Below are 15,746 nucleotides of genomic sequence, written 5' to 3'. Positions count from 1 at the left end.
GACTATATTACATTATTTATCACGTGTACATAAAAGCTTGTGATGACCTATGTTGTTTGCGTTAACAACCTCCACAATCTGAGGATTTGCTGGGGACAGCCTGCAAGTGTCGCCACACATTCCAGCAAATGCTGACAATATTCAGCAAAACAACATACAAGAAGCAACAACAGCAAAACAAACCCTTTTCCTTCCCACCCCATCCACAAACACAGATGGGCTTCCAACCTCAGGACAGGCCACTTCCATTTTTCAGTAACGCACAGACGTGTGTGTGTGTGTGTGTGTGTGTGTGTGTAGTGGTGGGAGGGGCAGCTACATTAGAGCCATTTAACAGACTCCTAGATAGGCATGTGGATGAAAGTAAAATGGAGGGCTATGCAGAAGGGTAGGGTTAGTGTAGGTTAAAGGGGCTCCACACATGTGCCTCCCAGGGCTGTGTGCTGAGCCCATTCCTGTATATTCTGCTCACACGTGACTGCATGGCCAAACACCCGAATAATCACTTTGTAAAGTTCACCAGTGACACAATGGTGGTGGAGCTCATTGCCAACAATGATGGGACGGCCTACAGCAGTGGTCCTCAACCACCAGGCCACGAGGAAACGATATGATTTGGCGATATGAGTCAGCTGGACCTTTCCTCATTCCCTGTCACACCCACTGTTGAACTTGAACGCACGTGAGGTTGTTACACACGCATCATCCATGTCAGCGCGGGAAGACAATCAACTGCTCGAGCTTGCAAATGACGGTGGGCTGAAAAGTATGTTTGACATAACATCTCTGCCGGCATTCTGGATCGAAGTCAAGGCTAAATATCCTGAGATAGCCACAAAAGCACTGAAAACGTTGCTTCCCTTTCCAACGTATCTCTGTGAAGCGGGGTTTTCTGCAATGAATGCAACGAAAACTAAATTGCGGAAGAGACTGGACATAAGGAACCCCCTTCGAGTATCACTGTCTCCCATCACCCCTTGATGGGACCGTCTTGTTGCAGGGAAACAAGCCCAGGGCTCCCACTGATTCAGCGATATTGGTGTGTTGCAATGATTTTATATGTTCATAGGAGGAAAATATGCGCTGTGTGTTTGATATTAAATTCATTAGATAAGCCCTTTTAGAAACAAAATTGAGTGTATTAGCCACTTATAAGTAACATATAGTTGATTTATCACCTATATTCCAGACGTGATTAACATCTCCCCCCCCCGCCCCCCCTAGGGTTGCCAGCTGCTGCCAGCTGTCCTGTGCCAGCTGGGACATCCCGTATACCGTATATTGGGCTAAATTGATTTGTCCCATACAGGACTGCCCTTGTCCTGTATTTCCCCCGCTTAGGTAGAGTGTTCCTATGAAACCTTTCGTGCCGAAATGGTGTAAGACAAAGGAGCAATTACCATTAAATTATATGGGAAAAATTTTTGAGCGTTCCCAGACCCAAAAAATAACCTACCAAATAACACATAAAACCTAAAATAACACTAACATATAGTAAAAGCAGGAATGATATGATAAATACACAGCCTATATAAAGTAGAAATAATGTATGTACAGTGTAGTTTCACTGAAGGGAATTGCAAAAACCGATTTGTAGGAAAAAATCGGCACGTGCACGCATGCCCAAGTCATGTATGCGCACGTCACGCATGTGCACACAGGTGTCCACGCAAGGCTTCATGGTCATGGTAGTCTTTCTCGGGGTAAACACAAGTGTCTCATATTTGACTGCTACTCTTGTCCCTTATTTGGGAGTGAGAAAATTGGCAACCCTACTTGAACCCTACAGTGAGACAGTTGGCACCCCCCCCCCCCCCCGCCCCCGGTCCGCAAGAAAATTGTCAATATCTAAAACTGGTCCGCGGTGCCAAAAAGATTGGGGACCCCTGGCCTACAGAGAGGAGGTGTCAGAGCTCAAGACCAGGTGCCAGGCAAATAACCTCTTACTTAATGTCAACAAGATAGATGAAATGGTTATCGACTCCAGGAGAACTCACCACTCACCCCCCCCACCCCCCCACCCCCGTTACAGCAGTGGCAACTGCTTACAGTTTCAAACTGCTGGGAGTGTACAACATGCACAACGTCTCATAGTCCAAGAACGCATTCTACAGCGTCAGGAAAGCCCACCAACGCCTCTACTTTCTGAGAGCTGGACTATGCACAAAAATACTCACATCATTCTACAGAGGCCCACTAAAGAACATCCTGGCAAGCTGTATCGCTGTATGGTATGAAAACTGCACTGCAACAGATAGAAAGGTTCTACAATGGATAGTCAAACCTGCCCAATGCATCACCTATACCGGCTGATCCGCTATCAAGAACATCTGTACACAAAGCTACTGGAAAAGAGCCAGTAACATCAGAAGGATCCCACCTACCCTGTTCACGGATTGTTTGCCCCACTCCCATCAGGGAGGAGGCTACGTAGCATTCATGTCAGGACCACCAGACTCAAAAACAGTTACTTTCCCCAAGCAGTAGGGCTGATCAACACCTCCACCTACTAACCCGCCCCTCCACACCCCCAAACACCGCTACTTTATCATTTCCTGTCAGTCACCTTATGTACAGACACTCCTGTGCCTAGTATCACTTTATGGACATACAATCAATCCGTGTATATAAGCTATCTAATGTATTTATTGTGTTTGTGGAGTTTTTTGAGCTGATTAGATCTGGGTTAACAATTATTTTGTTCTCCTTTATACTTGTGTACAGGAAATGACATTAAACAATCTTGAAATGTCAGCACAGTATTGTGGGCCGGAGGACAAGTAATGTTCTATGTTGTGAGTGTGTTTGCATCTGTTGACAGGGGAGTTGTCGGACGCAGCAGCAAGGGCAGGAGCTTCCAGTGAGGATGGAGATATCAAACGTGTTTCAACAAAGGACTGGGCCAGATCAACTGGCTACGATCCTGTCAAAATATTTAACAAGGTATAGTCATTGAGAGTTCTGGGTTTGTCCCCTGTTTAGTACTGAAGTATTAGTGGACTCTTTTGCCCAGGTTTAAATGGTGGCTTGCAATCATCTTTCAACAACTAAAGATTAAAGATCTATTGTGGCCACATTTCTGCACTACGTTGTGTGACTAACACAGCTAGTGATTGCCTCCCATTTGCCTCATCAAGTTGAAGTTTAATTGTCATGAATACAGCCAAATGAAACAGCATTCCTCTAGGGCCAAGGTGAAAAACACAGTACTGTACTAACAGCACATAGCACATGTGGTCACAATAGCAGAAAAACAGACAGTCACAAAAAGAAGCCCAGGTTGCCAAGTGGCATGGCCTGTAGATTAATGTAGACAGTATGCTGTCCTGGTCCAGCTTGTTCTTCCCCTGAGCAAATACTGGAGGGCAGCAGTGAAAGGAGGGGCCAATATGGATTCCAGTGCACACAGCAGACCTTTGCTCTCCTCCTCACTTCCTCCGCTGTCTCCTCCCTTGGGCAACTGCAGTAGGTGACACCATGGCACAACTGATGGCCTAGTCTATGCCATATTGAAGCAATGCAACTCCCCCACCATCAGTCTCCCCAGTGAACCTATATTACCAATATTCAGCATGGGTGGCACTTTGCCTAGACCACTCTCAGCTGTGCCTTTGTTATATCCTGATGCTTTTGTGATCCAAAGGTCCTTCAGAAGTCAAGACTAAGGCATAAAGCTTGTTGCCAAGCAATTTTATTACTCGTTATAAGACAAATGTAATTCTCTCACCAGGCTCGTTACAAGCTTGGTTTGACAGCTGCCTCTGCTAACAACCTTGTGACTCAGTGGTGAGAAAGCCACCTTTCATAAACAGTTATGTCTAGGGTTAGTATGATTTGGGGTTCAAGCAAACAGGAAAGTTGGGATGTTCTGATTAACAGAACGTTGATTGAGCGAATGCTATGTTAACTACTGCCCATACACAATTATTGGCTGACAAGAAGTAACAGATCGTACACCACATAAAATTTTAAAAGAAAGTATATTTATTAATTTCATCTTTATCAAATAGTTATTAAGAGAAAGAAAAGAAAAAAACATTACAGTTAAACCAGTCCAAGTGTGCACATGACCATTGGAGCTCGTCTCTTCCAAAAGCTGGGTATAACCATTGCTCTATATACTGAATTCTCATCACCAATCAATGGTAGAGCTTCCCATCTTGGACTCCTTCGTCTCACGAAGCACTCCTTACAATCGCGTCTTCCCATCAGATTGAATCCCATGGGCATCTTTCCCAATCTTTATCACATCTCCTGCCAAAAGACCATGAACTAGACTACTGTCTTTCAGAAAACTCTCCCCCACAGCGCTCTAGAACCTTCTCTCACATCCCACAATCCTGACTGGTTGACTCACATTACAAAGTTAGACAACATGGGTCCTTATCTTAGCTGAAGTCAAACACATTTTCCAGCACAGCAAACTGTTTTAACAGAAAACTGATAATGTGAACTACCTCATGGCATAGCAGTGGAAATCTTCACCAGAGCATTATACAAAGAAGGATAGAGGAGCTGAGAGAACAAAGAAAATATCAGAAAAAGCGGCCGTGGTCTTCTCACACTTACTAGACTAACTAGTTAAGCCCATCACCCCTACTGAGGCATAGATTGCCGACAGCAGCTCACCATCATCCTTGGTCCTAGACCAGTTTTTCAGTTTGCCTCCAGGTGTGGCCTATCTTCTTGGTGTCAGCTTCATGGTTGCATTGTCAGGAGTTCCTTGGTTGGGCTGTCTTCCACTTTCCCTGAGGACTCCACCTTAGTGCTTGCCTGGTTATGTTGGTACTGGGCTTACGCAGAGTGTGTCCTAACCATCCTCATCTTCTTTACTGTAATTGTTCGTCCGCTGCCAGCTGTTGTGTCCTCTGCCGTCGATATTGCTGATTACTTCTGGCTGGCAGATCCAGAGAATTTTTCTCAGACAGCTATTAATGAACGTCTGCCTACTCAGACTAGAAATAACAAAAATTCCAGTGATATCAGTTGATCTATAAAATAGTCAGGTTCCTTAAGGTTACCGTAGCTGGGGGAGGTGGTGAGAATAAGCTCCCACTACCTATTAAATGCTCCCAATGGTGTGCACCTCAAGTAGTCTCTGACAACCACGTCCAGCTCCTGGCCTACACGTGTGGCTTAGCTACTAAGTTGGCAGCTCTTCTAGGAGAAGAAAAGCTCTGATCTTAAACCTCTGTTGCCTTGAGCTATGGGGAAGGATTAGATTAAAGTCTGTCACGAGCCTTGTGGGCCATTAGGCCCGTGCTTATGCTGGTTTCCGTGGCGTGAAGCAACTGAGAGTAAGAGACTCTTTCCCCCCCCCCCGCCCCCTCCCAGATAGGACACCAGTCTGTTGCTAGATTAACACCCAGCATTTTTGCCCTTACCCATTCCCAGCTGGGTAGACTGGAGCATTGTGTAGTTAAGTGTCTTGCTTAAGGAGACACGCTGCCTCGGCCGAGGCTCGAACCCACGACCTTCAGATCGCTAGTCCAGTGCCCTAACCACTTGGCCACGCGCCACACATGGGGAAGGCTTCGGGAATAAACCCCAAGGAAATATCTGGAGCTGGGGGACCTAAAGCAGTCCTATTGAGCTCTACGCTGACTGGCAACTCATGCTAACTGCCGGTACCAAACTGTATCGGTCTGTGCCATTCCTTTGGATTCATCAGCTGTGTGGAGAGGGGGGAACCTGCTGCAGGGGCAACAGCTTGCTTTCCACGTCACATTACCATAGCTTGTGTATACACTGACAGCTAGGTCACACTGGTTTGATCCCAACCAATGGAGGCCTCACACTGAAACATACGTTGAAATACATTGTTTGCGTTAATAAGCAACACAACCCAAAGGTGTGCTCGGGGCACCCCACAAGTGTCGCCACACGTTGAGAGCATGCTGTGCTGGCGCTATAATGTTCAGCTGAACAACAACAAAACAAGCCCTTTTCCTCCCTCCCACCTCACCCTCACCCTCACACAGACCTCTGACCCCAGCACATTCCGCTCCACACCTCCAGTACACTTGCAGACTCAAATTAAAAAGGAAACAATTAGCATAGCACCCGATTACAGTGCCTTACTGTCAAGCCAAAGAACCTATCCACAGATAGATCAGGATTTGTAGCTCGTGATTTTCTTTGCCTTCTATGTTGAAGGAAGGGTTGAGTCATTCAGTAAAGTGGGAAGTTGTTAGTCATAATAATAGTTTGTGCATCAACTATATTCACCGTATACATTCCAGTGATCAGGAATTTACTGTGGTGTGTGGGTGAGGATGCACCATGCAACAAAAATAGCAATATTCAATAGTTCAAATTTACCAAATGAAACAATATTCCTCCAGACCATGGTGCACCCGGAATGCATATCACACACAGCACACAAAACAAAATATTCAAAATGCATGTAGTGCTGTGCCCTAGTGATGAGACTTTGGTGGTGGCGGGGTATTCGTTGACTCACAGCCTGAGGGAAGAAGCTCTTGCACATCCTTCGTGGCAGTTATGGGTCAAAGAAGTTGTGGGATGGATAATAGGGATCCTCAACAATACTTTGGGCCTTCATCTACAACGCTGCTGCTAAATGTCACAAGACCCCGATGATCCTCTCACCGGTTTTTACTGTCTTCTGTCAGGTCTTGCGGTCCGAAGCCTTGCAGCTTCTGTACCACACAATGATGCAGCCAGGCAGGACGCTCAAAGGTGTTCCTGTAGAAAGTTGTTAGAAGGGGGGTTTTCTTTGCATACCTCAATCTCCTCAGAAAGTGTAGATGCTGCTGTGCCTTCTTGACTAGTGAGGTGTTAGATTGCCTGTTAAGTGCACACCAAGGAACATTGTGCTCTTCACTCTGTCCATAGCAATGGAGAGTGGTTGATCTGTGCAGTTCTGTAGTTAGAGAACTGATATAGAATAAAATATGCAAACACCCAAGTATATTTACAATGAAAGTAATACAATCAACTCAGTCAGGTGATTTTTGAGTGTGTAAAATCCTTACTACCTGATTTTTTCTCAGCTTTTCCGAGATGATATAAAATACCTGCTCACAATGGACCAACTGTGGCGCAAAAGGAAAGCTCCTGTCCCGTTGGACTGGGCTGCTGTCGAAAGAATTGGTAAGTTTGCAATCAAATAGAAGTGCTGGTCTTTTTCCTTTTCTTCCAACCTCAAACGCATTGACATCTCTTAGCACAGAAGTCTGTGTGCACTTAATACCTTGGAATATCGTCCCTTCGTGGTCACTCCACCAACGTAGTCTGGAGAAATTCCACATGCTGCACTTACTTCACACACAGTAACCAGTTATCCCACCCTTGTCTGCCTTCCTTGGATAAGGTAAGATAGATGAGCTTGATTTGTCCCGTGTACGTTGAAACATACAGTGAAATGTGTGATTTTGCTTCAGCAACCTACGCAGTAGGGGGATGTGCTGGGCGAGGCCCACAGGTATCACCGAGCTTCTGGTGCTGGACTGCAGGCCCACACCTTACTAGCCCTAACCCGTACGTCTGGAATGTGGGAGGAGACCGGAGCACCCAGAGAAACAGAGGGAGAATGTACAAACCCCTTACAGACAACGGCAGGAATTGCTGGCACTGTAAAGTGTTGTTACACTAACCACTAAGTTACCCTGATGCTCATGCTGCCATTCTGCCATCTGCAGAGGAGTTTGTCAAGTCAACTGAATAATCTTCCAGCACAGTCATCTGCTGACATTGTTTATGAAATTGAGAGACGTAGATACCCACTTTCCCAAGGTATTGAATACAAGAGGCAAGATACTAGCTTTAAGGCAAGAGAGGCAAGATTTTTTTTCTCCCACACAGTGGTAAGTGTTTGGAACACACTACCAGGGAAAATAGTGAAACAGACACAATTACGATAATTAAGGGGCATTTAAACTCTTAATAAAACTCTAATTGCAACTTTATAAAACTCTAGCTGGGCATACATCTGGTGTATTGCACATAGTTCTGGTTGCCCTATTATAGGAAGGATATTGAGGCTTTGGAGACAGTGCAGAAAAGGTTTACTAGGATGCTGCCTGGATTAGAGGGCATGTGCTATAACGAGAGGTTAGACAAACTTGGGTTTTCTCTGGAGTGGCAGAGACTGAGAGGAGATCTGATGGAAGTTTATGAGATTATAAGAAGCAGAGGTAGAGTAGGTAGACAGTATCTTTTTCCTAGGATTGAAATGTCTAATACCAGAGGGCATGCATTAAGGTGAGGGGGTAATTTCAAAGGGGATGTGAGGGGAACTTTTTTTTATCGAGAGTGGTAGATGCCTGGAATGTGCTGCCTGGGGTGGTGGTAGAGACAGAAATGTTAGCGACGTTTAAGTAGGCATATGAATGTGAGGAAAGTGGAAGGATACGGACATTGTGTGGGCAGGAGAGATTAGTCAGCCATTTGATTACTAATTTAATTAGCTTGGCACAGCGTTGTGGGCCAAAAGGCTGTGCTGTAGTGTTGTATGTTCTAGAAAGAACATGAGCCTGTGGAGAATGTAGAGATATGGGGTATCAGATATGTAAGCAGATAGGTTTCGTTTAATTTAGCCTAATAGTGATCACAAACAGTGTGGGCTGAAAGGCCTGTTGTGCTGTATGAGATAACTGCATAACATTTAACAATTACTTTTGACGTTCTCCTCCCCTTTGGCACCAGCAGTGAAGATGAGTGAGAGAGGGTTTAGAGTAGGTTTATGAGAGCTCTTCTGAAAATGAAAGAGTTAAAATACAAGGAGCGTTTGATGGCTCTAGGCCTGTACTTGTTGCAGTTTTGAAGAATTGCGGGGTGGGGTGGGGGAATACAGGACTGAAAGTGTTGTATTTGAATGCACGCAGTACAGTTGAAGATTGGCAGCTATGCTGTTGTAGGCATCACTGAATTATGGCTGAAAGAAGATTATAGTTGGGAGCTTAATGTCCAAGGATGCACATTGTATCGAATGGACAGGCAGGAAGGCAGAGAGGTGGCATTGGTCTGTTGGTAAAAAAAAATTAAATCAAATCATTAGAAAGAGGTGACATAGGGTTGGAAGGTGTTGAATCATTGTAGATAGAGCTAAGGAACTGCAAGGGTAAAAAGACCCTGGCGGGAGTTGTATACACACTCCAAACAGTAGTAAGGAAGTGGTCTACAAATTATAATGGGAGATAGAAAATGCACACCAAAAGGGCAACTTTACAGTCATCATGGTGGACTTCAGTATTCAGGTAGATTGGGAAAATTAGGTTGGTGCTGGATTCCAGGAGAGGGAATTTCTAGAGTGCCTATGAGATGGTGCTATTTATTTAGAGCAGCTTGCAGTTGAACCCACTAGAGGATCAGCTGTTCTGGATTGGGTGTTGTGCAATGAACCAGAATTGATTTAGAGAGCTTAAGGGAAAAGAACCTTTCATCTTGGGGCAAGTGGTCATATTATGATCGAAATCACCCTGAAATTTGAAAAGGAGAGTCAGATGTATCAGTATTACAGTGGAGTGAAGAGAATTACAGAGGCATGAAAGGAGTTGGCCAGAATTGATTGGGAAAAGAACGCTGGCAGGGATGATGGCAGAGCAGCGATGGCTGGAATTTCTGGAAGCAATTCTGAAGGCTTTATACATCCCAATGAGAAAGAAGTATTCTAAGGAAAGATGACACAACTGTGATGAACAAGAAAAGTCAAAGCCAACATTAAAGCCAAAGAGAGGGCATATATTAGAGCGAAAATTAGTGAGCAATTAGAGGATTGGGAAGCCTTTAAAAACCAAAAGAAGACAACTGAAAAAGTCATTAAGAAGGTACAGATAGAATATGAAAGTAAGCCGGCCAATAACATTAAAGAAGGTACCCAAAGTGTAAAAGAGTGGTGAGAGTGGATATCGGACCGCTGGAAAACTATGCTGGAGAGGTAGTAATGGGGGATAAAGAAATGGCAGATGAACTGAATTTTGCCTCAGTCTTCACTGGAAGACACTAGCAGTATGGTGGAAGTTCCAGGTGTCAGGGTAATGAACTGTGTGAATTTACCATAACTAAAGAGAAGGTTCCTGGGAAACTGAAAGGTCTGAAGGTGGTTAAGCCACCTGGACCACAGACTCAATATGCAAATTAGCCTTTAGGGAATCTTGCACAAGGACTCCAAGCCCCTTTGCTTCTCAGTTTTTTGTATTGTTTCTCCATTTAGAAAATAGTCAACCCTTTAATTTCTTCTACTAAAGTGCAGTACTATGCACTTCCCAACTCTGTGTTCCATCTGCTATTTCTTTGCCCATTCTCCTAATCTCTGTAAGACCTTCCATAGCCTCTCTGCTTCTTCAAATGACCTGTACCTCCAGCTGTCTTCATATTGTCTGCAAACTTTGCAACAATGCCATCAATTCCATCATCCAGATCATTGACATGTAACGTAAGAAGAATTGGTCCCAACACAAAACCCTTGTGGAACACCTCTAGTCACTGGCAGCCAACCAGAAAAGGCTTCCTTTATTCCCACTCTTTGCCTCCTGCCAATCAGCCACTGCTTTATCCATGCTAGAATCTTTCCTGTAGTACCAAGGGCTCACAACTTAAGCAGCCTCATATATGGCCTTGTCAAAGGCCTTCTGAAAATCCAAGTACACAACATCAACTGATTCTCCTTTTGTCTATCCTGCTTGTTATTTCTTCAAAGAATTCCATTGGATTTGTCAGGCAATATTTTCCCTTGAGGAAACCACGCTGACTGGCCTATTTTATCATGTGCCTCCATGTACCCTGAGACCTCACCTTTAATATTGACTCCGGTATCTTCCAAACCACTGAGGTCAGACTAACTGGCCTATAGTTTCCTTCTGTCTTTCTCTCTTCTTGAAGAGTAAAGTGACATTTGCAATTTTCCAGTCTTTCAGACCCATTCCTAAACCTAGTGATTCTTGAAAGATCATTTCTAATGCCTTCATGATCTCTTCAGCCACCTCTTTCAGAACCCTGGGGTGTACACCATCTGGTCCAGGTGACTTATCTATCTTTAGACCTTTCAGTTTCCCAAGAAATTTCTCTCTAATTATGATAACTTCACACACTTTGTGCCCCCCGACACCCTGAACTTGCACCATACTGCTAATGTCTTTCATAGTGAAGTCTGTTGCAAAATACTTAGTCAGTTCATCTGCTCTTTCATTGTCTCCCATTACTACCTCTCCAGCATCGTTTTTCAGCTGTCTGATATCCACTCTGTCCTGTCTTTTACACTTTATGTATCCTTCAGATATCAGAGTGCTGGAAAACGATGCTGGAGAGGTAGTAATGAAATAGCAATAAATGCTGGGTTAGCTGGTGACGCCCATATCCTGTAAATGAATAAATAAACAGGAATTTTTGGTATCCTCTTTAATATTAATGGCTAGCTTACTTTCATATCCCATCTTTACCTTCTTAATGACTTCTTTAATTCCCTTCTGTTGATTTTTAAAAGCTTCCCAATCCTCTAAATTCCCACAAGGCAGGAGATTGGGGCTGAGAGAAAAATTGAGTCAGCCATGATAAAATAGGCCTCAATGGCCTAATTCTGCTTCTATGTCTGTGGCGTTATCTCATTGAAACCTATTAAATATTGAAAGGTCTAAATAGAGTGGATATAGGGACGATGTCTCCTATAGTGGGGGGTGTCTTGGATCAGAGGGTGCACCCATAGGAATAGAGGGGCATCCCTTAGTAACTAAATGGGTTGAATGGACAATTCTGCTCCTCTGTCATATGGGAGGGAAGACAGAAATGGTGGCTGCATCTTTAAATAAAATGCCATTCTGTTAAACACTGAATGACAAGTAGTGGCATGGTGGTCTTGTAGCAAATACTGGCCCAGAAATGCTTGCTTTGTACATCAGACCAACAGGGTGGATTGCTTTTCAAAGGTCCTGACTCTTCAGTCATTTTTTTGTCAAAAGAGAATGCATTCCTGTATATTCTATACTTAACATTAGATCAGCTATCAGCTAGACCAGGCGTTGCCTTACCTGTAGTTTAACAAAGGATTATTGAAATAGATTGGACTGACATGCAGTGCATCTAGGCCGTGATCTGTTTGTCAGATGCTGCTCCACCTGTAGATGGCGATGTCATACCGCTTTCTTTGTGGATTTTGTAGTAAGCATGGAAGCTGAATGAAGTGGGATCCTGGATGTGTATCTCCAATCCACTGGCAATGGGTACACCAAACCGAGGCACGCCCACCTGCCGCTCAAGTGTTTCTCTACGGAGTAAAGTCCTTGCTTCCTACCCAGCCACATAATTGCTGTGTGAGGGCATTTTCATTGTGCAAACAGACTCATAAATATAAAGATTAGCTTTATTTGTCACATGTACATTGAAAACATCGAAACATACACTAAATGTGTCAACGACCAACACATTCTGATGATGTGCCGGGGGCAGCCTGCAAGTGTTGCCATACTAACCCTAACCTGGTTGTCTTTGGACTGTGGGAGGAAACCCACACTGTCATGGGGAGAAGTAAAGTAGAAGCTGCTTACACACAGCGACAGGAATTGAACCCCAACTGGTGATCATTGACTGGATAGTGTTGCCCTAACTGCTACGCTACCATACCATACTGACCAATTAACTGGCTGAATTACTGAAATCGTATTGATCAATTCTCCTGTGTTTTTCACTTGTTGACCTGTACAGGTACTTTTCCTCTCCCATGCAGCCATGGTAAACATTTTGTTTGTGTCATTTAGAGACCGGCTTATCGCTGCAGCAAACGGGCACTTCTCAGGCTGGTTTGAAGGATCAGCAGGTCCTTGATGTGAGGAGCTACGCACACTTGTTTGCACAGAGTGTTGATCACCTCAAAGCCCGTCTGGCTGAGAAGGGGGATGGAGGAGAGCTGGTCTGGGACAAGGTCAGAATAAGTGCCTGTAATATTTCTATTCTGAATCTGGGACTTTACTTTGACACCCTCTGGAATTGGGTCATGTTTCTCTTTTCGGAACCAGGTTTAAATTTCCCTAGTTAGAACAGAACAGAGTGGACAGCATGGGTACAAGCCCTATGGCCCACAATGTTGTGTCAACTGACTCCAAGATCATTCTAAGCCATCCCTCCCACATAATCCTTCATTTTTCCATCATCCATGTGCCCATTTGGCTTTTTTATCATGTTGCTGGGCCAAGTGGTCTGTGCAGTGCTGTGCTGTTCTATGTCCTTTATGTATTTTCCCTGGCCTTCATAAGGACCTGATGCCGGGAAGTTTTACGTAGCCTTCTGGCCCAATGTTCGGTAAGCTCAATGGCTTGGATTCCTGTCCTCCCCACAAATGAGCTGCTGAAAAGAGATCTTCAACCTTTTTTAAAGATGAAGTTTATTTATCATATGCACATCGAAATGTACAGTGAAATACATTGTTTGCATCAATGACCAACACAGTCCAAGGTTGTGCTGGGGACAGCCCGCAAATTTCTCCATATTTACAGCACCAACAAAGCATGCCGACAATTTACCGACCCTTACTAACCTGCACATCTTTGGAATGTGGGAGGAAATCAGAGCACCAAGGGGAAACCTGTGTGATTGGGGAAAGAATGTATAGACTCCTTACAGACAACAGCAGGAATTGAACCAGTCACTGCTGCTGTAAAGCATCACATGAGCTGCTGTGCTACTGAGCTCCCCCTCTGTCAGCGGTGTAGTCACTGAATAAGCCAAATGGGCCTCTCTACTAGTGACCTGTTGCTACTTCAGACTGAACTGGGCAGCCACCAGACATGGAGATGTGATAAGTGGGGGAATGCGGCCGCACAAGCTGTCTAGAGCAGAGATCAAAGGCTGGAGGATGGAATGGAGATGGTGGAGCGGTACAGAGGTAGGCTAACAAGGTGTATAATTAAACACCAAGATCCTTAAATGCTTAAATGCAGATTGGAAAAATTGTCCTAATCTCTTACGGTATTATGTTGAAGTTTTATAAGACATTGGTGAGGACTAATTTGGAATATTGTGAGCAGTTTAAGTCACTTACCAGCAGGAAAGATGTGAGTAGGATTGAAAGAGTGCAGAGAGAATTTACAAGGATGTCGCTGGGATTTGGGGTCCTGAGTTATAGAGAACGGTTGAATAGGTTTGGACTTTATTTGCCAGAGAGTGGGAAATGAGGGGAGATTCGATAGAGGTATACAAAATTATGAGGGGTACAGACAGAAAAATTACAAGCAGGTTTTTTTCCACTGAGGTTGGGTGGGGCTATAACTGGAAGTCAAGGATGAGGGGTGAAAGGTGAAATGTTTAAGGGGAACATGAGGGGCAACTTCTTCACTAGAAGGGTGGCGAGAGTGTGGAATGAAATGCCAGTGCAAGTTGTGGATGCAGGTTCGATTTCAAAATTTAAGAGAAATTTGGATTGGTACATTGATAGAAGAGATGGAAGAGCTAATGTTTGGGTGCATGTCAATGGGTCTAGACAGATCGACAGTTCAGCATGGACTAGATTGGCCAAAGGGCCTCTTTCTGTGCTGTAGTGTTTTATGAATCTGGCACCGATACAGCATGCCACAACTTACTAACCCTAACCTGTGCATCTTTGGACTGTGAGAGGAAACTGGAGCACCCAGAGGAATGCCATGCAGTCACGGGGAGATATCCATACAGATAGGGGTAGGAATTGAACCCTGATCACTGACCACTGGCACAGTCATAATCTAACACTAGCCACTATGCTACTATACTGCCTTGACGTTCAATTATAAGTCCATAAGACGTAAGACCGTCGAGTCTGCTCTGCCATTCAATCATGGCTGATCGTTTTTTCTTTTCCCTCCTCAGCCCCACTCTTCGGGCTTCTTCCTGTAATCTCTGATGCTGTGTCCAATCAAGAACCTATCAATCCCTGCCTTAAATACACCCAATGACCTGGCCTCCACAGCTGCCTGTGGTTACAAATTCACTACCCTCTGGCTGAAGAAATTTCTCCACATCTCTGTTTTAAATAGGCACCCCTCCGTCCTGAGGCTGTGTCCTCTTCTACTAAACTCCCCCACCATGGGAAACATCCTTTCCACATTTGAAAGGTTTCAATGAGATCCACCCCGCCTCCCATCCTTCTAAATTCCAGTGAGTACAGGCCCAGAGCTGTCAAATGTTCTTGTATGATAACCCTTTCATTCCTGAAATCATCCTCGTGAACCTCCTCTGATCCCTCTCCAATGCCAGCACATCTTTTCTTTGATAAGGAGCCCAAAACTGTTCACAGTACTCAAGCTGAGGCCTCACCAGGGCTTCATAAAGCCTCAGCATCACATCCCTGATCTTGTATTCTAGACCTCTTGAAATGAATGTTAACAGATCAGAAATTTACAATTGGGGTTTTGGTCTGGAACTACAGGGCATTGTTGTGAGGGGGGATATGGTGGGTGAAGTTATCTATACTGATTCAGGAGTTTGATGGTTGAAGGGTAATAACCGTTCTTGAAGCTGATGGTGTGGGTCCTAGGGTTTTTCGGCCTCAATCCTGATGACAGCAGTGAGAAGAGAGCAGGGACAAAATCCTGGGGATCTGTGATGGTGGATGCTGCTTTCTGGCAACAGTGCTGCTCGTAAATACGCCATTTAATTTGTTTGCTTGATTGTGTTCCCAGGATGATCCCCCGGCCATGAACTTCGTGACTGCAGCTGCTAACTTGCGAATGCACATCTTCAGCATCAGTATGAAGAGCAAATTTGATGTGAAATGTAAGGTTTGCATATTAAATATTCCATAAGACATAGGAGCGGAATCA

At 44.5% G+C, this 15,746-nt stretch overlaps 1 protein-coding gene across 1 annotated transcript in view; it reads left to right on the top strand.

Moving 5' to 3' along the window:
- Positions 1–15,746, top strand: part of uba2 (ubiquitin-like modifier activating enzyme 2) — a 50,923-nt gene that overhangs the window by 23,956 nt on the left and 11,221 nt on the right. Inside the window, exons 8-11 of the mRNA XM_072280000.1 lie at positions 2,822–2,943; positions 7,017–7,116; positions 12,714–12,877; positions 15,606–15,699. Of these exons, the coding sequence (XP_072136101.1) occupies positions 2,822–2,943; positions 7,017–7,116; positions 12,714–12,877; positions 15,606–15,699 (480 nt within the window). The remainder of the gene's footprint in view (positions 1–2,821; positions 2,944–7,016; positions 7,117–12,713; positions 12,878–15,605; positions 15,700–15,746) is intronic.

The sequence above is a fragment of the Mobula birostris genome, chromosome 15, assembly GCF_030028105.1.
Source record: "Mobula birostris isolate sMobBir1 chromosome 15, sMobBir1.hap1, whole genome shotgun sequence".
NCBI lineage: Eukaryota > Metazoa > Chordata > Chondrichthyes > Myliobatiformes > Myliobatidae > Mobula > Mobula birostris.
Note: the sequence above shows the minus strand (reverse complement) of the source record. Positions and strands in the feature narration are given on the sequence as shown.